General features: G+C 40.2%; 1 protein-coding gene across 5 annotated transcripts in view; it reads left to right on the top strand.

Annotated features, from left to right (window-relative positions):
* MAP3K9 (mitogen-activated protein kinase kinase kinase 9) overlaps positions 1-25,621 on the top strand; it is a 59,564-nt gene that overhangs the window by 32,255 nt on the left and 1,688 nt on the right. The window contains exons 4-12 of one of the 5 annotated variants that reach the window (XR_014317610.1): positions 268-416; positions 3,882-4,057; positions 6,535-6,775; positions 7,590-7,712; positions 8,446-8,599; positions 12,259-12,371; positions 12,995-13,810; positions 15,009-19,667; positions 20,750-25,374. Coding sequence is in view for 2 of the 5 variants with exons in the window: in XM_082761574.1 (XP_082617700.1) it covers positions 268-416; positions 3,882-4,057; positions 6,535-6,775; positions 7,590-7,712; positions 8,446-8,599; positions 12,259-12,371; positions 12,995-13,810; positions 15,009-15,490 (2,254 nt within the window). In the remaining 3 variants the exon portion in view is untranslated. Of the gene's footprint in view, positions 1-267; positions 417-3,881; positions 4,058-6,534; positions 6,776-7,589; positions 7,713-8,445; positions 8,600-12,258; positions 12,372-12,994; positions 13,811-15,008; positions 25,375-25,621 lie in introns of those variants that run through there. The other 4 variants (XR_014317611.1, XM_082761575.1, XR_014317609.1 and 1 more) reach the window with 4 other exon arrangements.

Consider the following 25,621-nt stretch of genomic DNA (forward strand, 5'->3'; position numbering starts at 1 on the left):
TAAATACACTTTGGGTGACCTTTTATTATTTGCCCCCACTTCCAATTTTTTTTTTTAACTAAACACTGAGGTCATCTTAAGCCATGTCTTATTATTAAAAGGAGGTAAAATAAGGCAATTTACCAGCCTGACAACCACCATGAGCTTACACAGAAAACTGCAAATTCTTCAGCGTACCAGAATCACTCTGATAGGTTTGCGTGCTGTCTTGCTGCCTAACAAAGAATACCTTTAAGTCACTTATTCTCTTTTATCTTTTCTTGATAGCTACGGCGTGCTGCTTTGGGAGCTGCTAACAGGGGAAGTACCATTCCGAGGAATTGATGGACTTGCAGTAGCATACGGTGTTGCCATGAATAAACTTGCCCTTCCAATCCCTTCCACGTGTCCAGAGCCTTTTGCCAAACTGATGGAAGGTAAGCCAGCTCTCGTGTGAGTATGGTTAGTATGGTTTGTGCTGTTGAGTATTGCCTCCCGGTTTTGGTTTGATACCTAAGAGCACAGATTTCTCACGTGGCTTTATTCAATGCTGCAAGTTATTGTGGGACCCTAGCTTGGCTGTTAGCATACTGTGATGGTTGTTAATCTCTTACAACAGTAGTATGTGAAAGAAATTCCCTGGCCGCTTTTTTATCAGCAGGCTTAACTGTGAAAATGGGAGCTACTGTTGTCATTATCTAGCTTGTTGCTTTCTAGTAGTGAAAATGCAATGGCACTAAAGCTTCACATAGTTGGCTCTAGTTTGAAACCTTCAACTTGTTTTGAAATTCATAGCTGGAACACTTTGCTAGGCATTGTCAGGTTGATTTAGAATGAAACCGTGTCCTACTGACATTTCAGGGAGAGGTTTTAAATGTGGCTTTGACAACTGAAAATAACCCAGATTTTCCTTCAGAATGGTGTCTTTTCTGCCTTGCGTGTGGAGATAGTTTGTGCCCAAAGCAGCCCATGTACGAATGAAAGAAATCAAATGTTGTCAGCAGAGCTTCTGTAGTTCTTAAAAAGGATTCAGTGAGGTAGCTTTTGGGGTGCACCTTTGTGACCCGGTGTTCTGGCAATTGCAACTGCTTGTGTATCTCCCAATCTATATGCTTCTGTCTGTCTTCCCTTCCTCATCCTCCCTCCCTCTCTTTGAGTACAAAGAACTTCTAGTGTTTTGTTTTTTTCCATCCTTCTATTCCCAAGGGTTTCAAATGGTTATATATAAGCATTTTTGTCTTTATTTCTCAGAAAGAAAAGCTGAGTTAGAGAAATCAAGCATGTTCTATAGCCTTAGTGAGCAAAGAGGTGAGATCGAACGTAGAATTTATATTCTGAGGCCTCCGGTGGTGTTTTAACCCCAAGAAAGGAATTTTTCATGTAAGAAAATGTTTCTGATGGATTTCTCTGCATTGGGAATAGTTTTCCATTTCTCTGATCTTTTCTGTATCTGACAAGCTTCAGTTAAGTAAAGTAGAACATCACACTTACTGTTTTGCTATAAAGGTATCTTACCGGATAGTAGACAGCAGTGGAGCTGCAGGTGTAGTAGCTCACAAGGAATGCAAAGCAAGAAATTGTATCTGAAACAACTGATGGAATCGACAACGTAGTGTTTTGCCAGGGTAGTTTATTTTGGCATGGCTCCCTAAAACAAGGACCCTGAATTTCTTAAACATAAGTAAAGTATCTGCTGATGGGGTTAAAAATAATGCCCTCTATTGGGAAAGTCAGGTAGAGGCGTATGGCCCGTGCTTGAACCCAGCAGCACAGGGGTAAGCACACATTTGGCTCTGGAATGCTCAGCTTCTCCATGTGCGGGGAGAAAAGGAGAACAAGAAAACAATTACTTTCTGCCCCTTCACCAAAACTGTTTTTCAGACTGGCTGTTTCTCGACTGGGTGAACTCTTGTTCCCCTAATGCTGCTTTTGCTTTTGAATTACTGCTCTGGTGGTCTTCACTGAGACAACAAAGCTGAACTTTCCCTCTTCACAGAAAAGATTTGTATGTTACGACTGTCCTCATTAGTGCAAATAATGGCAGATCTAGGCCTGGGAAAATAAAAGCCACGGGCCACCTGCGTAGTTATCCTGTTCACTCATTCATGCATTTGGCTGGCTGCAGCATTTTGTTTTACTTTGGGTCATGTTTGCTTTGCCATGCTTAAAACCTGGGCTAAAGGGGTAGGGATTATGCCACTGACAGTCCAGCTGTATCACCCGTTGCTGCTAATTGGTCAGCAGCAGGGGACCTTGGGAGCACTCTTTAATATCCTCAATTCTCTATTTTGATAAGAGAAGCAATTTGAAATCCATAAACACAAATGTGTTCCAGCTTATGCCTCCTGGAACTTGATCAGATACTTAAATACCAGCATCTTGATACCAGCAGTTTCAAAAACAAAGCTCCCAAATGTCAGTAACACTAAAATCAAAGCAGAGAAGATCTGCAAAACCAAGCCTCAGCAGTTGCACAGATTTTGCAAAATGTTATTTATTTTTTTTTAATTACAGCTGCTCCTTGTTGTGTTTCAGTCCATAGAAATGATGAGTGCGTACTTCTTAGGACATCGCCAGAAATTAAGAATAATGCTACCTTTTTCCCAACAGCAAAGCCTAGAAAACCTTAGAACAAGTTTATAATTCTTGCTTCCTAACGTAGCAATGTATGTCTTGAATCCAGTGACCATTTAGAGCACTGATAGTACAGTATGAGCATACTGAGAGAGGTCCATGTACTAGTTACTCCAACTCACAGAGCTGTTGTCCCTAGCTGTGCGAAAAGTGTTTGAATGTTAAGTTTTCCTGTTTCCTTGTTGTCAAACTTTGGCATGTAGGTATCCTGCAGTACTAAAGTAAATTAAAGATATATGTTGAACAAGAACCTGTGTTAAGGGTCAACATGGGACAATATAGAATGAGGGAGTGATATTTGCTACGGGAGTTGAAATAAGGCTGAAGTTAGAAGACTGAATGAATACAGATATCCTACTCAAAAGTGTTGCAAAGTCACACATTTTGACCTAGTAGCTTTTAAAAACATGATCTTAATGATTTCATAGATGGAGATGTTATTCCACACCATTTTCTATTTCCATGTCTGTTCTCAATATTCAATTCAAATGAGTAACCAGAAAGTCTGTATTTCTAGAGATCTGTAATTGGGTAAGTCACTGATTGCATTAGATTGTAAATTAAAAAAAAAAAAAAAAAAAAAAAAAGCTTGTTTATCTATGGTTTCTCTTAAAAGCAAAAGAAAAAATCCCAATCAATTTTCTCTGGATAGTTTGAAGAATCATAAATGTACTATTTGGTGTCATTATTTACTTGAATCTCCTATTTTCACTCAATTTGCCCAGTATTTTCACTCCAGTATGCCCAGGCTGCTTTGCAGGAGTTTTGCAGTTCTGTGGGAGATTCATAATGACTCAGCTTAGCATTAGAAATAGCTCTGATAGATATTCTTTTACAGTATGGCTGTTAACTTCGCAGAGGAAGGATGCTAAAAGAACTGTGTATGAGAGTCTTGAATATCATCTTTGCTAAGCACATATAAATTAAAGCCAAGTATTTAAGGAAATCATATGCTAATTTTTATACAAAATTGGAAACGTAACTGTAGAATTGGTAAACCTCTGTTTTACTTGAGGCTTTATTGCAATACAACCTAGTAACCAGGTAGTTCAAAATTTTAAGTGATGTTGGATATTGTATAAGCGTGAAAGCATGAATTCCGTACTTGATTTATGATCAGTGAATAGTCAGTGACAGTGAGAAATAAGAAAGAGTAACGCAGTGTGCATGCCATTGTCAGCCACTGGGGATCAGTAAAGTACTACTCATAGTCTCAAATCTTCTTACTAAGAGATGCTTAATAGTTGCTTGTCTTTGTCCTGTTCTAGATTGTTGGAACCCTGACCCACACTCACGACCTTCCTTTACCAGTATCCTAGGCCATCTCACTGCCATAGAAGAGTCTGGTTTCTTTGAAATGCCCAAAGATTCCTTCCACTCCCTGCAGGAAGACTGGAAACAAGAGATCCAAGAGATGTTTGATCAGCTCAGAGCCAAAGAAAAGGTGAGAAAAAAAAAAAAAAAAGTCCTTGCTTATGTTCTCTGGATTATAGTTCTTCTATTTCATCATTCAAACAGGGATCATCGTTTCGTGCATCCCAGTACTAGATTTGTTTATGCTTTACTGCAGCTTGTAATAAGTCCTTGTGTCAATAGCAGGTTATGATGCACACTAGTGTAGAATCATAAGTCAAATACATGTCTGCATCTTTAAATACACGGCTGCATCCTTAGCTGCTGCTCAATACTGTGGTGAGTATTGTGTCCATTATACGCTGTGCAAATTGCTGTGATGAGTTGTCTTCATTGTTTAATATATCTGATAACTATTTCACTACGGTATCTTAATGAAGAACTCCAATAATAATTGTTAATAAAAATAGGAGGGATAATTCCAGATGATATACTCCAGCAAGCATTGCATCTTTGATTCTGTCAGGTTTGTGTTTCCTAGGCTGTGGGCACAGCCAAAGTGTGTTAACTGTAATAAACATGAGTGCTAATAGGGGAATGGTCCAACAGCTGCTGTAACTGAAATCCGTTTGGGTAAATAGCAGGGAATGAAGGTCCTAGCAGGAATAAAGGGAACTGTGATCATGAGCCTCAAGGAGTGGAAGTTAAGCAAAGAGGATGAAGTTTTGTTTTTCAAAAATACTGTTAGAAAGAAAATGCAGTTTGCTGCATCTGCGTTAAGGTCCTTACAGACTGTGCAGATGTTGGAATGAAGCACTGCAGTGGAATTATTACTGAAGTAGTTGTAGTTAGCTGCCTCTCACCTGAAAACATTTATTTTTAACACCCAACTTGATTTAGGCTCAGAAGTTGGGTTTAGGAGGTATGTGTGTGAGGGGAATGATCTTGAGTTTAGGGGAGAGAAGCCCCAAAATAGTTCTTAAAACATTTCTATGCACATACTATAGTAGCTTTTGGAGGAAAAAGAAAAGGTAATAGGTGTTTCCCTGCTGCACAATGTGGTCCCTTAGCGTAAATGTGTTGGAACAATTCTTGAAAAACAGAAACTGCAACAGAGAAACAGATGACAAAAACAGAAGTATCTAGACTGCTCTCATATTATGAGTACTGTTTTCCTCTACAACAGTGGGGAAAGAGATTTAATATCCTATTCACCCCGTGAGTACCTTTGTAGTGATGGCACAGGTAACAATGAAATTATTTAAAAAATAAACATCTATCTGATGTTATGAGTTCAAATTGAAGTTGTTTTTGAATTGAAGATGAGTTCAAAATGAGTTCAAATTGAACTTCATCTTATTTTTTTTTACCTTCTGTGGTGGAAGTAGCCAGCTGGAGATAATTATTCTGAGTGCTGAATTCTTTTGTGCTTGTGGTGAGAGGAGTGCAGTGAGAAGAGCAAAATATTTTGAGATCTCAAGGACCATTTCAGTTGATTCGTTTCCTCAACAAAGGAGAGGTCAAAAACTTTGCAATATGGTTCTTTATGCTTGAGAAGCAACCATGCTTGGTGGAAACTGATGGGAATGGCCTCTTCACAATGTTTTCTTTATCGATTTTTATGTTAGAGTTGGGTTTTGTGCTATTTTATGATGCATGGCTTTGAAAGGTTATTTTTAAACAGTTTAAGTCAATACTGAAGCTAACATATGTACTTACTGAACAAGAAAGTAAGGATTACTTCTTTTCAGAGTTAAAAATAAATACTGCAAAATCGGTTCCCGTGTACATGGTATTCTCCAGTGGTACTTGAAAACATGTGCATGTCAGGATACCCAGCATCTTTTGTCATGACGTTAAATTTAGGATTTAGTGCCTTTTCACAAAGTCACAGAGTGTTTGAGGTTGGGAGGGACCTCTGGATGTCATCTGGTCCAGCCCTGCTGCTAAGGCAGAGCCACCTACAGCAGGCTGCTCAGGACCATGCCCAGGCAGCTTCTGAATACTGGTGTTTTTTGAATAACATGTGCATGCCCATTGCTTCTTGTACTGTCACTGGGCACCCCTGAGCTGAGTCTGTCATCTTTGCACTCTCCCTTCAGGTAATTATAGACATTGATGATATCCCCCTGAGCCTTCTTCTCTCCAGGCTGAAGAGTCCTGGCTCTCTAAACCTTTCCCCATAGGAGAGGTGCTCCAGTCCCTTCAGCATCTTGGTGGCCCTTGGACTCTCTCAATTATGTCCATGCCTCTCTTGTGCTGAGGAGCCCAAAATGAGGGACAGTACTCCAGGTGTGGCCTCACCACAGAATAGAGAATTTGGACGTATATTTTTGAAGAAATTTTAATGCAAAATGTTAATACTGATTAGAAGGGCCTTGAATGGCAAGCGCTGAGTTCTTTAGCATTATTTTTAGGTTTTTGGCTTTCAGCTGAGCCTTTAAACAGTGGTGCTAGCAGTGTAGTGAACATAAGTCACTGCTGCTGTACCTTCAGAGTGGGTAGTAGTAGTCTAAATGCCCAGATCATGAGGTAGCTTTTCTTTTCTTCTTTCTGATCTCCCTGCAGGAGCTTCGCACATGGGAAGAAGAGCTGACTCGTGCTGCTGTTGAACAGAAGAACCATGAGGAGTTGCTCCGAAGGCGGGAACAGGAGCTAGCAGAGCGTGAGATTGATATCCTGGAAAGGGAGCTCAACATCATCATCCACCAGCTGTGTCAGGAGAAGCCCCGGGTGAAGAAACGCATGGGGAAGTTCAAGAAGAATCGGCTCAAGTTAAAAGATGGCAATAATATCAGCCTGCCTTCAGGTTGGTGATGCAGGCAATGTCAGGTGAAATGGGAGGAACAAGCAAACCTGTAACTTTGGTGCCTCTTACCTTGTGCTGACACTTAGCATTAGGAAGTACTGGATGTACTTTGGGAGAAAAAATACCTCTGGCATCAAGAAACTAAGTTTGATGCTCCTGTGGCTAGCATTCCCCAAAGGCAACAGTTCAAAGTATATAGGAAAAAAGTGAGTTTGAGATGTTACACTTTTACTTGAAAGGCTGTATGTGGCTCATAGCAAAAATGTTGAGGTTGCAGTTTAGTGTGTTGCAGTTTAGCATGTCACAGCTCAAAATGATCAGTTTAATAAAGATTGTACCTTTTTCTTTAAAAAAAAAAAAAAAAAAAAAGTACGTTGCTGCTTTGGGAATATTTTACAGAATGCAGCAGAAACCATAAGCTACTGGATTTTTTTGCTGCAGGAATCTTAAAAAAAAGAGAAAAAATAATACCAAAAACCATCTTAATAGCTGTGAGACCACAGCACTACACAGCTAGTTCATACGTGAACTCAAGTTAACACACAAGTGATCTCTAACACAACCCTGAAAGAAGCGTTAGCTACTGCTGAGGTATCTGGGATGTCAGAATGTCTTCATGACTGTGAGCATGTCTTTGTCATGAAGGAACTGTGTGAAAAATGAGCAGCAATTAGCTGTACACAGTTTTACGTGGGTCCTGTAAATTTCACACTTTGAAGGTTATGATAAACGATTTATTCTTCTTTCTTATATTTAAAAAAATGTAACTGTGTCTTTCTGCTTATGTTTTGAATTCTTTTCTTTTGATAAACAGATTTCCAGCATAAATTCACTGTGCAGGCTTCTCCAACGATGGATAAAAGGAAAAGCTTGATCAGTAGCTGCTCCAGCCCTCCTGCAAGTCCTACCATTATTCCCAGACTCAGGGCCATACAGTGTAAGGAGCTCAATGTAGTATTGAATTTGGGAAATGTGCAGTCTGTCAGCGTGGTAAGATGCCAAGATTCCATATCTAGGACAGGACTGTAAAAAATGTTCCTAAAATGTTGGCCTTGTGCCCTGCATGTATGAATTTAGAGAGAAAAATAGCGTATGTTGGCAAGTGGGAGTGGGGAGTTGGGTTTTGTGTTCTTTGGAGTCTAAGCCTCACCTATGTTCTTGAAAGATTGCTGCTGTACTGTACAGAAAATACATTCCTTGGATGTACAGGCTGATCTTTAGAAGACTAAATTTGCAGAGTAGATCTGTGAAATGCAGTTGAAGATGATTAAGTTACTGCTTGAAGGACAGAAAAACAAGGATGTTGCCATGAAAATGGTGTTCCCATAATAACACAGAATTAGGGAGATAAATGTGTACTAGAAGTATGAACTGAATGTTAGTTGATGTTTAGTGTTTGTATCAGATAGTGTCACATTTGTGTTTCTAGTATCAAACTGGTATTTCTAAAAGGGAAACCAGTGGAGAAATAAAGTCATAAAGCCTGTCTACAGTAATTTGAAGGGATCTGGTTGTTAGATTAGTGTTGATACATGCTGAGAATTATGTGGAAGAACCCCAACTGGACACTAGTTACTATTCTTCTGGCCTGTGTTCTTTGTGTTGTTTTGGGACCAACTTGGTTATCTGTTTTTTTCCCCATTTTCTCTCTGTTTTTCCCACTTGTTTAGTGACTCCTGCTGAAAGCAGTAAAACATGGGGACGAAACTCAGTCCTTCCAAAGGAGGAAGGAGAGGAAGAAGAGAAGAGAGGCCAGAAGAAGAAAGGGCGCACGTGGGGACCAAGCTCACTTTGTCACAAGGAGCTAGGTGCAGGAGAAGATGGGTAAGAAGAGAGGGCCTGGAGTCAGGCTGGTGTCCAGGTTCTGAAGCTGGTTATGAGCTGGCTCACAGGAGATTTGCCTGCCTTCTTGCAAGCACTTTTCTGCTTACAGATGTGCTGTGCCTGAGGTGTTAGAGATCCAAAACAGAGATCCATGTTGCATTCATTGCCTTGCTAGAGATCCAGTACAGACCTGATGATTTTGCTGCCCACTATTACCTTACGTGTTATTTTAAGCAGTAAAACTTACTTTTACACAGCTCCTTAGCTGCGTAAAACTATTTCTTTTCTAGGTTTTCTTTATTTTCAGGCTCAATTTTTTGTAATTTCATATCATATCTGCAAATACTTATTTTACAATTCTCAACTATGATTTTTAGAAAGATATTCCATGATGCTGTTTAAAAGGTATCTGTAGAGCCAGTCAAACATCGTCTTTTCCAGCTTTTTTAAAGGACACATGTACCTTCAGTGAATATGCCCTAAAAGTGATATTCTACAGAGATGTGAGTTGCACCTGGCCCTTTTTTGTAGATTCTTGTTCTATGGCACCATTTTTTTCCCCTGTGAATTATTTCTACCCATCCTCAGATTATTGCTGAAATGCTGCTTAAAAAAGAGGAATATTTTAATGATCTAAGACTCATGAGAGGTTTCAATGCCTCGTGATTTTTAGTGGAATTTGAAGTTTATTCCACAGCTAAATTGATAGGTTGACCTTTGCCATATTTTCAGCAGGGGAAAATAAGATAACTAATAAGATATTTTTTCTTTAATATTATGTGCTCAGGTGTGAAACTCTTAGCAAATAGATGTTTATATAATGTATCACCACTGCAGTATTCTGCAGGAGGGCTTAATCTAAGCATTCAGTGCTGAAGAAATATTCAGATAATTCCCTCAATAATAGGCTTTAACTTTTGGTTAGCCCTGAAGTGGTCAGTGGTGCAGTTGGACTAGAGGATCTTTTAAGGTCCCTTACAACTGAACTATTTTATTCTATTCCAGTGAACCACCTTCTTCATTCGCAGTACTCTTGACAGATGTTAACAGGGCAATGTGGAGGAAACTTCTTTGCCTGTGCTTTATCTGTACTGTAGACAGAGCATTGCATTCTTCAGAATTAAAACATGCTATATTTTACAGTCATTAATTATTCAAAAAATAAAAAGGTCAGGAGATTACTGAAGCTGGTAGAGAAACACTTCTGCCTTGAAGTAATAATTAGAATTTGGGGAATAAATCTTTTTTTTCTGTTTTTCTGGTCCTTCCTGTGCAGTCTGAAGAACTGCTTTTGAGTACAGACAGCTGAAAAGGAGGTACATGCTAACTGTGCCTGCTCTTAAAATTATCCTGTTCTCTTGAAAACTGTGATGATCTGTACTATTCACCACCTTTTCGAGGAAGGCATTGTAAGACCATTGCATTTTGCAAAGTATCTGAAATATGATAGTGTTACTGAGAGGGCAGTGTGGTTAGCATACAATGAACTGCTGCTTCTCACTGACTTCATGCCAGACTCAGATTATTGAAAAGGAATAGGGTTGCAGTAAATATTAGTACCTTGGTTGATAGAGTGCTTGCTATTCTTTTTTTTTTTTTTTTTTTTTTGTCCGATTTGGGAGAATAGGGATAAAAAAGAAGTTAATCAAAGAGCTAAACTTAGCACAGAAAAGTCCAGTGTAAGCTTTCCCCATGACACTGCTGGTAACAGCACTGCTGCTGTTCCATCTGCTTATGCAACTCTGTGATGAAGCCAACTTGAATCTTCATCTTTACCATCCCTTTCAATGTATTTTCCATAGGATGTAATCAAAAGTTTAGGCAGGAATTACACTACAGCAATTGCTGTGAGATTCTCTAGCGTGAGTTAATTTACCTATAATTAAGTGAAGTCACGAATTGATTAGACTCATTATTCACCTTTCTGCATTTATCTTTGGGCATAAGAAATAGTAGCAGCAGAAAGTAGCATAAGAAGTAATGAGCAGCAGAAAGTTGTAGCATATTCTCAAGGATATCCTCTGCACAGGTCTTCAGGGTCTCCTGGTAGTGTTTCATTACATAGCTGAGTGTAGTGTGGAGGGAATAAATTGCAAAATTGTAAAATCATGTGGTTTGTCTTTCTCAACAAGTAGGACTCAGTATTGTGCTGTCTGGGTTCAAGTTCATAGCAGGGTACTGCATATGCCAGAACGATTAATGGTGGGAAAATGACGAACTTTGGAGACGAGTGAGACCTGTGTAGGCTGCTTTTTGTGAAATCTAAAACTATTCCAGAATGTTGGAAACAGCAAGTACTTTTGAAAAGTAATGTCTATAGAATGGTGATCAACCAACTGAACTCATGCTGAATCAAGCTTAAACCTTGTGACCTTGCTATAGTGATATTGTTTGTCTGATGACAAGCATGGCTTCCCAGTTAGGTAGAGAATAGAGGAAAAAATACATACCGAGTATGTATAACCTTGAAATCCTGGCATGGAAGTCATCTTAGACATGCAGAATGATTCTTGTGAAAAATTAGAATCATGAGAGAGTTCATTACAATCCTTCCCTTACAGAGAAAGGAGAATAAGAGTGTATACAAGCTGTCTCTTTTCAAAGAACAATACAAGTTAGTCACGCAGCTACAAGAGGTCTCTCTTACTAATTTTTCAGTTCACTCAGTGACAAAGAGATTCTGTAGTATGTCCAGTTGGGATCATTCAGACTATACATAGATATTTTTGTCTCCTTTCACTTCAAGTGCTGACTGCCCAAAGTGCTTTTTAGGCTTGTCGCCAGCGCTGACACGTTTCATGTTGGAGTTTGTAGAAAGGCACCGTAGATATCCCAGTTCAGAGAACATTAACTGAAGAATAAAATGTTGTTGACTTGTTGATGTGTCAAAAAATTGTGCAACATACTGTGGTTGTTCCTGATGTCATGAAAGTATTGCAGGGAACGAATAGGATGGTGATAATGAAGATCTATGAATAGGGACTACTAATGAGCTCAGGTGCAAAGTAAAATGCCTTTGAACTCAGATGACTTGAAAGCAGGGATTTATTTATTTATTGTTTGTTCATTTGTTTTGGTTTGATTTTTTGGTCTATAACTAAAAAGCAATGGCATGATATATGGTGTTTAGTTACCTATTTTTCCATAATCTGTAGCTTATGCTTTTAACTGCCTGTACTTGAATGCAGTGTTTCCTTTAAGGGAAAGTGTTGGGTCTTATAATATAGAGGCATCTAACTCTGCTGTTTTAATGACTTCAGCGTTTTGCATTCCCATTAAGTTATCTTTGATTTTCATTGTTTATTTGTATTTCACATGGAAATGTTTTTGTAGATGTTTTTTCCCTCCTCCTGCTGAGCGCTTTTTGTACTTGCCATGGTAGGTTTGCCTTGATTTAAAATGAAAATATCTAATTTCTTTAGTGGTGCTTTGTATTATTTTTCATTCATAGCTGTTGTTTATCAGCAGTGATCTTTTGGCAGCTATGCTATTACAAATGAGGGAGCTGTTGTAAAATGCCTTGCTATGGGAGGACCTTAAGTCTACGTAATTAAGGTAGATACATGCATGACCTAATAGAGCAGTAGAGAATATAGAGGGAAGGAATGAAAGGTTATTGTCAGCATTGTACATTTTATCCTGTCTTTCTATTATTTCAGTCTAAAAGCTCTGGTAGAAGGATACAAACAGTGGTCATCCAGTGCACCAAACCTAGGGAAGATCCAGAGAACTGCACCTGCTTTTCCAGGATTCACCAGCTTAGCGGAGATGGGTAAAGGATTTCCCTGGGCTTCTTATCTCCACTTCCGTTCACATTTGAATGAACTTTTCCTTTCCTGACCTTTACCTGGTATCTTACAGCAGTGTTTTCATTTTGGTAGCATCTGGCTTTTCTTTATTCTGTGTGAAATAACTTTCTCCTTCTGGATTTTCTTTTTCTTCATCTCTGTTCTTGCATTTCTTATCTGTCAAGCTTCTCTTAATTCCCTCTTAACTCCAAGTTACCTTTCAACTCATTTGCTGTTAATATTTAGGTGAGCAGTATGGTTACACCTTTACTTGCTGGGAGAGATCCTTATCATTTTCCTACCTGTTCACTCCTGACTCCCAAACTAATAACTGAAATGTGGATTTCTTCTGATATGCTGTTCCTTAATTGATCCTGAACAGATCAGCAAGCCAGTAACTTCCACTGTGATAGCGTTTTCCAGCTACTTGTCTCAGCTTACCTGTTTGGAGACAGTAGTTTGTGTTTGGCAATTGGTGAATGGTGCTTGTGAAGAGAAGGATGGTTGCATCTTCTGAGAAGAAGTTTCTCATGTGTATTTGTAAGACATGGAATTTTGCCCATGAATCTTATATCAATGCAAAGTATTTCTTGTGTTTGATTTTCAGATGATGAAGACAGCGAATGTCTTAATGGGGAGGGCAAAGTGCACCCTTCACCTGGGCACAACCAGTCATACCTCTGCATCCCATTTCAGAAGAATGAAGACTGGGATGGGCCTTCTAGTGATGCCAATGATGAGTCCACCCCTGTGAACTCTGCTACTAGCACCCCACAGCTGACACCCACCAACAGCCTCAAACGTAGTGGCTCCCACCACAAACGGTGTGAGGTTGCCTTGCTTGGCTGTGGAGCGGTGCTGGCTGCTGCAGGCCTGGGGTTTGATCTGCTAGAAGCAGGGAAGTGCCAGCTGCTGATTGAAGAGGAGCCAGAGCCACCCAAGGAGGAGAAGAAAAAGCGTGATAGCATTTTCCAGCGAGCTGGACGCCCGCGCAGGAGCACTAGCCCACCTTCCCGAAAAATCTTCAAAAAAGACGAGCCCATGTTGTTGCTAGGCGAGCCATCCACATCCCTCACCCTTCTTTCCCTGTCTTCCATTTCCGAATGTAATTCCACCCGGTCCCTGCTGCGCTCAGACAGTGATGAGATTGTGGTGTATGAAATGCCTGTCAGCCCTGTGACGGTCAAGGCTCCCTTGCCAGCCATTAACAACCCGTTAGTCAATGTCCAGATTGAGAGGTTCAAACAAGACCCCAACCAGTCCCTGACTCCCACGCATGTGACGGTCTCTTCCCACACCCAGCAAGGCGGGCACAGGCGCACACCTTCTGATGGGGCCATCAAAGGGACCGGACTAGTTGTCAATGGGTGCCCAACCAGTGGATGCCCTTCCAGTAGCTGTTTAACTGGAGCACTGGGAGCAGGTAGGTTTTCAGCCATCTTCCTTTTCCTCTTCAGAAGAAGGGCCCAAACAGTATAATTACAAGTTAGGAAGTAAACGTGTTGCTTATACAGCATCTGTGGTGATGGCCAGTCCACAAGAAGGGCTCGTGGATGCTGTCTTTACACAAATAATGAATGGAGCAATGCAGTAACAATCTGTTCCATCATCTCTACACCAAGGAACTCTGCTTCACGATGCTGTGAGGTAGAGTATGTTGTTTCTCAGACAAAGATGATATCAAGGTGCAACTGCTGTTCATTTTTAGAAGTCCTTCAGAATTCCATCTGTTGCCTTTATGCACTTGTTTGTATTGGTGTTATAATTTCAAAGCAAATTCTAATCTTTATGGTAGTGAAGACTGAATCTCTTAAAGTAGTGTGGGGCTGAGCCACTGTTGCTCTTATTGCTTTGCAAGCAAGAGGGATTTTCCTAGGTAGGTAGTGTTCTGTTTGTTGCAGTCTTTAGGAGTGGCTGTGACTTGATAAGTTAATAAATGCTTTCCTGTTTTTCTGCCCTAGTAATTCAGGGAAAAAGAGGACTAGAATATGAAATTAAAGCCTGATTTAATTAGACTTTTCCCAATGGTAGAACAAAATATGAGGTTGTCTGTTGAAAGGCAGTCTGCAGTAAAATGTGGGTTAATGCAGCCGAGAATACTCATTAAAATACTAATGAAAGTTTATCTTGTGTTTTAAAAACAACCAAACAAAACCAGGAAGTGTCTGCAGTAGATTTTGTTAAATGACTCTTCCAGGGAATTTGTCCAGCTCACTGCAAACAGGTGTCGCACATCCTGCTGTGCAAGTGTCTCCCTGATCCATTCAAGCTGTTAATGGTAAAGTACCCTCCAAAGGATTTAGAGAGTCCTCACCTCTGATAGGAGGCCAAATCCATGCTCTCCAGTCTGAGGATGAAGAAAACAAATCAGGAACGAACAAAATACTTTGCCTATGCTAGGCAAATGAAACAGGTGTTCCACAATGTGTTGAGAATGATGTAGGAATAAAGAAACCAGTTATTCGCTTCAGTCTTGAAGATGTGGAGGTTTTAGGTTCTGAATGGAGGCTTTCTGCTTTCAGAATATTTTCACAGTGTACATACAATAAGATCTGTTGGAACCTTTTAGCAGTGACATCTAACATGTTTCCCTCTTCTTTCACCTTCTCCATTTTGGATAGGTGTATTAAAAACACCTAGTCCAAGTAGAGATCCAAATGAGGTCCCTCGCCTGCCAGACCCCAACCTTGTTTTTCCTCCAACCCCAAGACGATGGAATGCACAGCAGGACCCCACACTGGAAAGACCCAAGACGTTGGAGTTCCTGCCTCGGCCTCGTCCCGCAGCCAGCCGACAGCGGCTCGATCCCTGGTGGTTTGTGTCACCCAGCAATGCCAAGGGTGAATCTTCTGCCAACAGCTCAAGTACTGACACTCCGAGCAATCTGGACTCTTGTTTTGCGAGTAGCAGCAGCACTGTGGAAGAGAGACCCGGACTTCCCGCACTGCTTCCTTTCCAGGTGGGTCTTCCTGTAGAGGAGCGGACACTGTTGGACATAGATGCTGAGGGGCAGAGCCAGGACAGCACCATTCCGCTATGCAGAAGTGAACTTAACACACACAAAGCTGCAGCATATGAACTCAAGCAAGAATTCTGGTCTTAGTATGAAATCCACTGGGGACAGTAAGCCTCTCTAAATTCACTCCTACTTTTTGCACTGAGAATGCACTTTGAAGACAGATGAGATGGAGGGATGCTACGGAGATCATATGGTGCTGCCTCTGCTGAAGATGTTGTTCGACTGCCTGATTGTTGTCTGCAGTAGGATGTAACTTAGCAACTCAAAGCTGCTGACCTTTGCTGTGGGGTTTTTCTGTAGTCTTCCCTGTCCTCTTATTGCAGTTTGTATCTGCAGTAAGCTAAAATTATCATATCAAAGTCTTTGTTACTGACCTTATAGGATTTGGCACTTGCAGTAAGTATACTGGTATCTATCCTGGTATTAATCAGTATTTTCAAAACTCAAGTACTATGATACAGCAGACACCAGTGTGTATTTTCCCAAAGATTCCAGGACAGAAACAAGTTGTTATCTGGAGACTACCTTCTCTAAAATGTATCATTAGTTAGGCCTGGAAATCGTGGTGTCCCCACTGAAGGAGCAGAAATAGCTATCTTAACACTTGCTTGCCCCGTTTTGCTCATGTGCTAGTGCAAAGTGGAACAGATTGCCAAGGAAGGGCATGGCATCTCCATCGATGGAGGTCTTTGAGAGCAGTCCAGGCTGTTGGGAATGAGTAGATAAGTTGATCCTGGCTTCAAGGTGGGGTGGATGGACTTTGATCTCTTGAGGTCCCTCTCAGCCCTATTTTTCCATGACCCTTTGCTTTCAAAATGATGAAGGGGAATAGTATGACCACTCTAGCTTGCTTTTTTGTTTTGAGCTTTGGTTCCATCAGCCTCCTTTTGTTCCCCCTGTATTGCAGGCTCATAGTCAAGCTGCATCAGCTTTGGGAAGGGAATTGGCAGGAATTCTTTCTTTAAAGCTGTGTTGGCTTGCAGAAGTCAGTTACGTCCCTTCGTTCTTTTTTTCTTCCTGTTCTTCCTCCTTTCTTACTCTTTTTAAGGAGTGGCCCTTGAAACCCAAGACTGCTCTTGTGCACACTGATATTTGTTGCAGGCTCTTTTGAAATTGAGACTTGTGTTGTTAGTAGTTGGATTGTGCAAATAGGAATCAGAACATCTGGATTCTGTCTTATTTAGTCACTGACTCACTGTGTGACCTTGGGCAAATAATGTAACCTCTCCGTGCCTGAATTTCCCCATCTGTAAATAATAGGGTTAATACCTACCTCACGGGGGGGGGATGGGACCTATGTAATTTGTATAAAGTCCTTTGACATCTTTGCGTGGAAGGCATTATAGACATGTAAAACATTTTTGTTTAAATCTGTAGAAACTCCTAACTCTGGTCAAGGAACAGACCCCTCTCTTGCAGGAGGAAGTCACACAACTAAGGTGTGCCTGTGATCAGTTTTCTTTAGAGACTGCAAGTATGTCTGTGCCCAACAAGTCTATCTTACAACTTTAATGAGAGTTTCACTCTTGCCCAGTTTCAGCATCATACATTAGGGATGTGGCCTTTACGTGAGATGATTAGGGTAGTCTGCTTTATTGCAGGGTGCAGCGTATCTGTTCATTTTTTTGTACAGATCTCTGCTCATTCTGCCAATCTGCTAACCACTCGGGTGCAAATGACTGACTTGACGGTGCTGCCAGTGCTGCACCCACCCCGGTAGGGAAGTCTATCCCTGTAGTGAAGGCAGTGTAGCTGAAGGCTTTCCTGCAGCAGCACAGACAACATGATTGTTCAGATGTTTGCAACCTTATGTTAAAAACCAGCATGTGTGGGGAAGTATTGTCTTTAGTTGATTTTTTAATTCTCTCTGAGGGCTAAACCCAGCATGTTGCCATTAGTCAAGTGCACCCTCTTATCAAGCAAATACAGTATGTTACCACAGAGAAAAGTCACATTTCTTTGCTCATCTCGTTCCATGAAACTTGTTTTATGGCAGAATTACTCTTTGTTGCCTGTTCCATTGAATGATCCAGCGTTAGCCTAGGTGATGTTACGATGGCTGCTGAAGCTGGATGGACAGTTGACTGCGTAGGCAAGGTACTCTAGTGTGGGGCTAAGAAACTTTAAAAAGAAAACTTACGTTTCTGGCACTTGTGTTAAACGTAGGGCTTAAGCATTTTGGGTTTCTTAAACCTGAGGGAGGAGGGGAAGGGGAACCCCACAAACAGATGGTTAATCTCCATTGTGCTATAGAAACAAACTCAAGGAAAGAAGCCTGGTCAGAAGTTGGGTCAGAGGGACTTAAAGCAAGAGATTAAAACTACTGAGTTTTCATGGTCTCCCTAACCCTTCTAGAGAGTCTGAAGCAAAACTGGATCAGCTGTTCTGAAGAGTTTAGCTTTCTATGCAAGAAGTGTCACTACAAAAGTCATAGGAAGCGGCCTCTGCTCTCCGAAGACATCATCCAGAATAGCTCTTTTGTGTAGGAAAGTTAAAGAAGAAACAAAATCCTTTCCTTCTCTCTCTCTTTTAGGTAATCACTTGGTGAAGGTGGTGTGTAGCTAACCTGTTAGAAGTATTTGGTTCCGAAGGGCATCTTCCCTAACACCAAACGGACAGCAAAAGAACTGGGTAGGCTAGGTGACATGGTTTAAGGATCCAGGTTAGGGTTTCCAGTTTAGATATTCCGTATTCCAGAGCTGCCAGAATGATTGGGTAGGACCATAATGCTTTCCAAATGTTCCTCGGATGATGCAGTTATCTTAATTGAATCTAGCATGTGAAGTAAAGCAAGGTAGTCTCTTTGAGCATCAACCCATAGATGAGTCTTCCACCTGTGATCGATCCCTGGACTAACCTGAGGTGTCAGGCACGAGGTGTCTGTTGTCAAACAAAACTGTAGGCATTAGCAAGTGGTGGGATATTCTCTGACAGGCAGAGGGCTCTCAAGGCAAAGAGTTGTCAGTTGTTTTACTGTATGCATCCTGAAAGCTGAGGCCATGCGCATGTCAAAGCCAGGCGGAACCTTTCCCTATATCCATCTTGGCATGACATCCTGGCTTGATTTCTTAACCGCCTTCATCTGTTTGTTATTTTTCCATCCCAGCCATGGGTGCAGAGGTTCCCCAAATCCCCAAAAGAGTGCTTCACTATAGCCCACTAGGTACTGAGAAGAAACGAGCCAGTCAGGAAGCTCAGATCTTTTCTTTTTTACTGGTTATTAGTATTCCCATTTCTCAGTGAGACAAAAGTTTCATTATTGACACACCTTCCTAGCAGCGTTCTTGAGAAAGATGATGGTGAAAATCTTGCTATAAAAATAAATGCATTTTTTCCTTAAATACCTGAATAAGTTGCACTTTTTTGCTATGAAGCAGAAAAAGAGAACACAAGATCACAAAACCACTGAGCAGTTTTTAAAACAATGAGAAAAGAATGGAATAAAATGTGTTAAAGTAATTACAGGGCTCACAAAGAGGAAATGACATTTTGTAACTGATACTAAGAGTAGTAAGATTGTTGCTGTGAAAAAAATTAAGTTTGGAAATGCATATGTATTTTCTTTTAAATAGCTCGTTGGCAATATATGTCACTAATTTATGTAACTGATTTAGGAATTTAGAATATTTTTGCCAACCCTTCAGAATACGCTATCCCTGTATTCTGTTTTTCCTGTAAAATAGAGGGGAAAGCACAGATGTAGCGACAATGCAAAAAAAAAAGAAAAATACAGTTTTTTTTACTAAATTTCTACTGGTTTCACAGAAATTGAATGTGGGACATGTAGAGAGAAGAAAGCTTTTGTGTCAAAACTAAGGCGGTAATAGTTATGGATTTTTTGTAATATTGTTGCTTCCTATGGACTGCACAATGCTCTGTCTTGCCATCAAGGAGGTCTCATCTCCTTTGATCCTTTTCAGAGGTGCAAATGTAACTTTTTATAGGTATCTTTTTTCCTTCAGATTATTATTGCAGTGGGTTGATATTCAGTATGGGGCAGGGAACCTCAATGAAAATATTCTTTTTGTAATGGGTTTCTAACAAAATGAGTATTTTCAAAGTGATTTTTTCATTATTGATGTGGAAAGACCTGTTCTGGTTTGGTATGCTTTTATGATGAAGTATTTTTCTGTACCTCTAGGAATGGGAGTAGTTGCCTTCCTCTTCATAGCATGCTGTTATCTTAAGACTTTATGGACAATACTGCGTAGAGATGTTACTTCGATTGTCATGAAACTGGATACCTCTCACTCTGTTGAAGGTGAGGCAGTAATGGTTGAGTAGAGAAAGGTCTTTACCATCTGGAGTGTTTTACTAAGGAGAAAATGACAGGAAACCTCCTAACATGAGCCACCTTTCTATCTTTTACCTAACTTTTATTTGAAACTTAATTCATCTCTGTGGGATGAATATGGGAACTGGAGACCCATTACATATATAGAACCAAACCTAATATAATATCCCCAAATTCAGTGTTAGCTTGTTGCTTTTGTAAGTAATTTTAAGCTAGTATCTTTTTTTTTTCTTTTGAAACCTTTCCTCTTGGAAAAAGATGCTTATTGCTTTCTAAGCTTTTCCATGCATTTTGGGACTACTCTTAAGAACTATTCAACTCTGTGGCAAATAGGAAGTTGTATCTTGCACAGTGATATAAATCCTCCTTTTAGCTTCAGTTTTTTCAACATAAAACAAAGAAATCTATATTTGGAAATGAAGATATCTGATCCATGTTGCTACAGGGTAGTTGCTTTGCTTCAGTATTTATAACTCACTTAAGGCTATAATTTGGGTAAAACTGGATACTAACTGAGGGGAGAGGCATGTGTTAAAATACAGTTGCAAACCAGCAATAAGTACAGCATGTATGTTCAAACAGAACCAAAACACACTCATGCTGTCACGGAGGATAACATTAAGGTTTCCTAAACCTTTGGTTCATTATATAATTAAGATATCTTTAAGAAATAATGCCTTCCTGTGTTTTTCTTTTAAGTTTACTATGGTAAGACTAGAATAAGGTGGTTAGGACAGCCAGTGGTCCTGTATCTAGCTGGAGAGAAGGTATTTTTAATCAGATGTTTATCACTTTTCTATTTCTATATCCAGTATTGTGGTTTAGATTTTCTTTTTTTTTTTATCATGGTTAGCAAATGAAAGAGTCTTAAGAAGGACTTGTGTTGGTTTCCTCAGCTCTGCTTTCACAGTTTCACAAAGCAGTACTGAAATGCATTTATAGCTTATTTTGCTGCTCCCTCTTATGAACACACTAGTAGAATGTCACATGCTGCAGTGTTAATGTGCATTTGCTTTTGTTTTTTCTCGTGCTCAGCTTTTTTTAAGCAGCTTTGCCATTGGTCAGAGATGAATACAGCTTCTGAAATCGCCTACATCAGCTTTATTTTTGTATTTTAAAAACATTCATTCCCAAGCTAAGAAGCATGTGCTTGATTATAAGGTAATTTCCCACTGGTGACTGGGTGGTGGATCTCAAGTAGCTACCAGTCTTCTTGTTCCTTCCTAACAAGTATCCTTTTTTTTCCCCACTAGAGAATCTTCAGCACTTCATCAACATTGTATACAAGAAACATGTTTCACCTCTTTCTGTACATTAAAACAAACAAACAAACTTTTTCCTTTGTTCCAAATGACCAGGAACATCATTTTCCTACTGAGTGTGACTTTTGGGGCTGCTCTTTTTTAAGCATGTGAATCACCTATGTGTATTTTAGGTACATCTGTATTCCTAGGTGCCTTCTGCTTCACATGCATCCTTGCTAGGGCCTTAGGTTGTTTTTTTTGGAGGGAACTCTTGGATTTAGCTTTCAGTACTGTAGTGTTATCATACATCAGGCCAAACACCAGCACTGCAAACATTTTGTGTCCTCCTATTTGCTGACTTGCGTACACCCCTGTGGAAACAAGTGCACTGTCATTAGCTCTCCTTATCTCTTGGATAGAATTCTAAACACATTATTTCAGTGGCTGTCCCTTTCCCATCTTAATCAGTTATTAATTCTTGGTACTATAATATTATGGGGCCCAAGGCAGAAAACAACACTTGTTTTAGGTGTTCTTTGACCTGAAATATTTTCAAGGTAGAAACATAAAACACAGCTAGGGGAAGTGAAGGTGGAAGTTGACAGAAAATAACCAATACATGGGTAAAATTATCATTCTTTTGTAGTAAAACAGTTGGAGGATAGAGGATACTAGCTGCTTGGTAATCTCTGGGCATCATAGGTAAGTTGGGTCCTAAAGAAGAATTTGAGGATTGTGTAGTGACTTTGTTTCTGGTTGTCTTTATTTTACCCTGAGCTACCTCATTTGTAGAGTTGGAGTGTGAAGAAAGGATAAAAGGGTGTTGGTGTTTTTTTGACGGGAACTGTTCTAGGTAGGCAGTTGAGGCTGGAATGATGAGAGGACAGAGGAAAACACTTGTTTTTGGCTCTCTGGCACTCAGATTCCCAATGGAAAAACGAAACCAGCAGTTCAGGTTGATAAGTTAAGGTTATGCTTGCTTTTACTATGTAGGTCTCCAAAATAAACAGTAAATGACAAGGCAGAGGGCATGTTTCCTGATGGTTTTCAACCCGTGGAAGAGCTGAACGTCTGCAGTGTGGAAAGGTGGTGATTTCATATTGGTCACTGCTGCTGTTAAAGGGGAAAGTATGTTTTTTGAAACAGATTTTTTTATACTCTTGTGTTCTTTAAGTGAACCTGTATGCAGTCCTGCTTTCCTGTATTTGCAGTTGTTTTCCTAATATATTTGATTTTAATGTAGTTCTCATGTCTGAATGCTAACAATGTGCAGACAGTCTGATATAGCTAATACTAAGAAACCATGACACATTTTTAGTGTGTAATATAGTGGATTTATAAGGTTGAAGTGGGCAACTTTTGGGTCTGTAGCTTATGGGTCAGTCAGATCCTAGCCCAGATAACAAATGGAGGCTTAGCCCAGATATGCAGAAGGAATGCCAAAGTTGTTTAGAAGTTGCTTAGAATAAGTTACTTGAAAAATAATAATGCTAAGGAAAAATGTTCCCTCATTACCTAAAGTACTTTTCTAGGATCTTGTCCATGCTTGAAGTTAAGCTTCCAGCTAGTGAGAGCCCACATTGTTTCTAAAAGTAGTTGGCTGAAGCCCCAGCATAAGACCAGGATAAAGTATTTATTTATGCTATTTAGGAGTGATTAGCACTGTCTCCTTGTTCTACCTTGATTGTTCTGATTTAGTATTTTCTTGAGAACAGATGCTGAGGTTGGGTAAAACTAACCTTCTTGCCTTGAAGCAGGAGGGGGAGAGACACGGGTGTGAGAAAGAAGAAGCATTGCTCTAGCCATGCCCTAGTGCTTTCTCTTAGTAGCAGAGGTTATAATGGAGCAGAAAGACATACCAGTGCTTTTTCAGGCTTCATTGATAAGAATGCTGCTAACATGAGATTTCAGAATATAATCAAGTTCTTTGGGAACCCTTGTAATTGGTTTCTTGTCACTGAGTTTCAAAACAAATGGGGTCTCTGATTACTGTTTAGCTTAGCACAGTTGCACACTGATCTTGGAGGCGAACTGAGCTTTTTCCTTGGGTTTTTCTGGAATTTCATAGATGTGGCCACTTCTCAACTTGGGGGTAAGGTGCTGGGATGTTTCTTCCCAGACACAGTTTGTGTCACAAAATGAGTTCTCTTGACTGATTGCCCAGATATTCATAGTAGGCTTGTATTTCTGTCTTGCATGCTTTAGTGAGCAGCTCTTAAAATGTCACCACAGTTAGCATCCCTATCTGAATAGGGCAGCTAATACCTCTGAGCTGATTGTTCACTCTGCATCTAAAGCAGATGTTACTGCATCAGTTCTGCCATTGCTGTTTTCAAGGTTATCTTGGCAACCGTAACATCCAGAAATCCTGGGCTGTACAGAATAACTCAGCAGCAAAAAAAATAATTAAAAAAATAAAAAATAAAAAACAAAGCATACCAGTGTTTGCCAGTGGAGCAGTTGAGTTTGGCCAGTGCTCTTTACAGAGAGTAAAAGCCATTTTTGTGCGGCATAAGTCTGTTGGAGAGACAGCTAAATTCCAAGTGGAGAATATACCTAGGTCTGCTTAAAATCAGTGCCCCTCATAGTTGTCAGTTTTAATAAGAAACCATGTAAAGCTAAGAACATCTACATGTAGTAGTAAAAATTCGTATTTGGGGCACTGCCTTTTAACTAGAAGGGCAAGAGGCCTCAATTCAAGGAAGCTATTCATCTCATAACTAAACATCACTGGAATCAATGGAATGTATCTGGGTCCAAATACACGAGACCCCAAGTCAGCAAAGCTATTCTAATCTGAACTGGGGTGTCTGTAGAGATTCATGGTGAAGGACCGGCCTCCATACTTCGTCAGAGGAAGTTCCTTCACAGCTTTCTGGGTTTGATTGCTCTGATTCGTGTGGCCTTTCCATGCCTGCATTTGCCATGCCTGTTTGACTGCTAATTCTTAACCATAAACAAGGGAAGCTTTGAGAGAATGTTCTGACACAGGAGGGAAAGAGCAATGGCTTCTGCACTAGCAGATTGCTAGCTGCAAAGGGGCAATGAGTGGTGTGTGGAGTTTGTACATACAAATGCTGGTGTTAAACCCGAGGCTTCTTCTCAGTTTTGTTTTTCCATTTCAAAAACGCATCCTTCCAGGCTGATGGACAGACCTGACAAGTTCGATAGTGATCAGCATCCACCACCATTGTTAGGTTCTTGGGTTCTCGTTTGTCAGCTGTTGGCCCAGCATTTTGTGCTGGTGTGTATGATTGCTTTGCTATAAATGCAGAACAAGCTGGGAATTTCGGAGATATTTTGCGTAACTTAGGTTGGGAGGCTTATATGGAGTGGGGAGGGCAACAGTGGTAGAAAAATCAGGGAAACTACCTGTGCTTTTAACAATGTCTCTTCTGTGGCTTTGAAAGTCCAAGAATTTCTAAGCCAGAGAATGTATTTCCTCCCTCTTTTTATAAGCTACGTCTTTCTTTTGCCTTATTAATTGTGGATCTGCTCCTGCTTCTGTTTAAATCCAGCTGCAAAAATCAGTGACCCGACTTCCTAGGTACAATGTTGTAAATCTGAAGAACCAGGTGAGTAGATTACACCCAGTGTAAGATCATGCCCACATGTCCATTCTTTTGAGGTATGGGATAGTTCCTGCTTGTGTTGAAATTCCTTTGTGGAGCGTGTTAGGTACTTTGTAAGAAACTCCAAACTCTGCAGGACTGGGATTCATCTTACGATGCTAAGTATTTCAGTCCTTTTGTGGAGACCTCCTGTACGTCTTCTCTTCTGTTCACGGTGTTCAAAAGTCTTTGCTATGGAAGTAGCACCTGAGGGTGTGTTTTGCCTGAAGAACCTGCAATGAAGCAGTTGCGTTAGCAAGTGGTAACGTACCCCAGAGTTGAGTAAACTAATGGAAGCCACCGAGTTTTTCTTGTTTGTGTGATGAAATGTTGTCAAATGAAGTGATTTGTTGGAGCCTTCCTTTAACCTCTGTACAGCAGTAAGCTTAGGGGAAAATAAGATTGCATTATTTTTTAAAAAGCTTTATTTGTGACCCGGCCTTGTTGCCTCTGACCCTCTTGGGCTTAAATAGTTAAATTATATTAATGTCCAGTTTGTTTCACTGTAGGTAACACATCAACTGAATACTCTTGTGCATAATCTACTGTATCTTTCCTCTGTTCTGTGTCAATGTATTATGTGTATTTGGATTACAGTTCTTTTTTTGTATTAAATTATTTTATGTTATAGAACAATATTTAAGCAAAGCAAAGAGCTAATGAAAGTTGTTGGCGTTCTGAGATTTTTTTTCTCTTTGCTTTTTTTTGGATGTACTGTAAATTGTAAACCAAGGATGCCAAGCAGGCTTGGTTCAATGGCTAAAATTATTGTATTACAGTGTAATGCTGATCTAGGCCTTGTCTCAACACTAGAGCACACAGACTTGAATAAAACTGTTATAAAAGTGATCATCTTTAGGTCTGGAGTTCTTGTCTTTGTGCTTCGGATAATTTTGAACAGGTATTTAGAACAATGGTGTCATTACCTTGCTACGAGGAACACCTTCTTTTCCTAGTGCCAGCACAGGCTTATTTTTTTTGCTAGTCATCTTGGTTCTGATGGGCTGTTCCAGCCCTGTTTGTGCTAAACCCCACACAGTGTAATATCAGACTTGGCACACAGTAC

Source organism: Aythya marila (assembly GCF_965140915.1).
Source record: "Aythya marila genome assembly, chromosome: 5".
Lineage (NCBI taxonomy): Eukaryota > Metazoa > Chordata > Aves > Anseriformes > Anatidae > Aythya > Aythya marila.